The following is a 1,213-nucleotide window of genomic DNA, read 5'->3' as shown; positions in this document are numbered from 1 at the left end:
CCCGGAAAACAAATGCTGTAGTCCAAACGAGCCGTTCGTTGTAGTTCTTGAAAAGGGATTTTTAAAAAACTAAATATCTCCCTTTGGAGTGGACTTTGAGATTTGTAAATTTCTAGATCTTTTTTTATGCCCAAACATACACACTACACACTGACTAAAATTAAAAAAGTGAAAAAGCATAATAGGACCCCTTTAAAAGTATAACTCTTGTTTTGTATGTGTAGTTTCATGTGTTACCTGCATACTGTGGGCGATTTCCTCCCGGTCAGACAGGATCTCTGCCAGGTTCTTTGTACCCAACACGTTCCTCAGGGTGGTCTGTGCCAACAGACGAGTGGCTGCATCAGCATTGGTGATGTTGGCTACTGCCAGTGTTGCGTTTTGCACACGGTAGTAGACTACACCATCTACACTCACTGTCACAGAGTCCTTTGTCAGCACCTATCAGGATGAATGCACAAAGACTATTTAATGGAAAACATCATCTGGGTGATATTCTGCAAAAACAAGGAAACCAAACACAAACATACACTACTGGTAAAAAGTTTTTTACCAGTAGTGTTTGATTTTTTACTTTTTTTAAAATGTTTTCTCAGTAATATTGTGAAATATTATTACAATTTAAAATAACTTATCTATTCAAACATATTTTTAAATGTAATTTATTCCTGTGATGGCAAAGCTGAGTTTTCAGCAGTCTTGAGTGTCACATGATCCTTCAGAAATCATTCTAATATGCTGATTTGCTGCTAAAGATACATTTCTTATAATTATCAATGTTGAAAACAGATGTGTTGCTTAATATTTTTGTGGAAACCATGATACACTACCATTCAAAAGTTTGGGCTCAGAAAGAATGCATGAAATTGATCAAAAGTGACATTAAAGTCATTTATAATGTTACAAATTATTTCTATTTCAAATAAATGCTGTTCTGTAGAACTTTCTATTCATCACAGAATCCTGATATATCATAATTAATTATATTTTTATTTGATTATATTTTTTTATTATATATATATATATATAATAAAAAAAATCAAATCAAATAAAAATATAATTAATTTATAAAAAAAAAAAAGATCCAAAAAGCACTTTTTAGGATGTCATTCTACAAATGGTTTACTTATAGTCCCTGTACATTAAACTGTGTGGCAAATGTATTAAAGGGGTCATATGATGCGATTTCAAGTTTTCCTTTCTCTTTGGAGTG

General features: G+C 32.0%; 1 protein-coding gene across 2 annotated transcripts in view; it reads right to left on the bottom strand.

The window, feature by feature from the left end:
• The window catches only part of LOC107708355 (erythrocyte band 7 integral membrane protein-like), a 13,461-nt gene that overhangs the window by 4,741 nt on the left and 7,507 nt on the right, over window positions 1–1,213 (bottom strand). For both annotated transcript variants that reach the window (XM_016512547.1, XM_016512548.1), the window contains one exon: window positions 238–441. In XM_016512547.1, the coding sequence (XP_016368033.1) occupies window positions 238–441 (204 nt within the window). The remainder of the gene's footprint in view (window positions 1–237; window positions 442–1,213) is intronic.

This window comes from Sinocyclocheilus rhinocerous, unplaced genomic scaffold (assembly GCF_001515625.1).
Source record: "Sinocyclocheilus rhinocerous isolate Xijiao unplaced genomic scaffold, SAMN03320098_v1.1 scaffold1136, whole genome shotgun sequence".
NCBI classification, from domain to species: Eukaryota; Metazoa; Chordata; class Actinopteri; order Cypriniformes; family Cyprinidae; genus Sinocyclocheilus; species Sinocyclocheilus rhinocerous.
The sequence above is the reverse complement of the archived record's forward strand: the minus strand, read 5'-3'. Positions and strand labels throughout refer to the sequence as shown.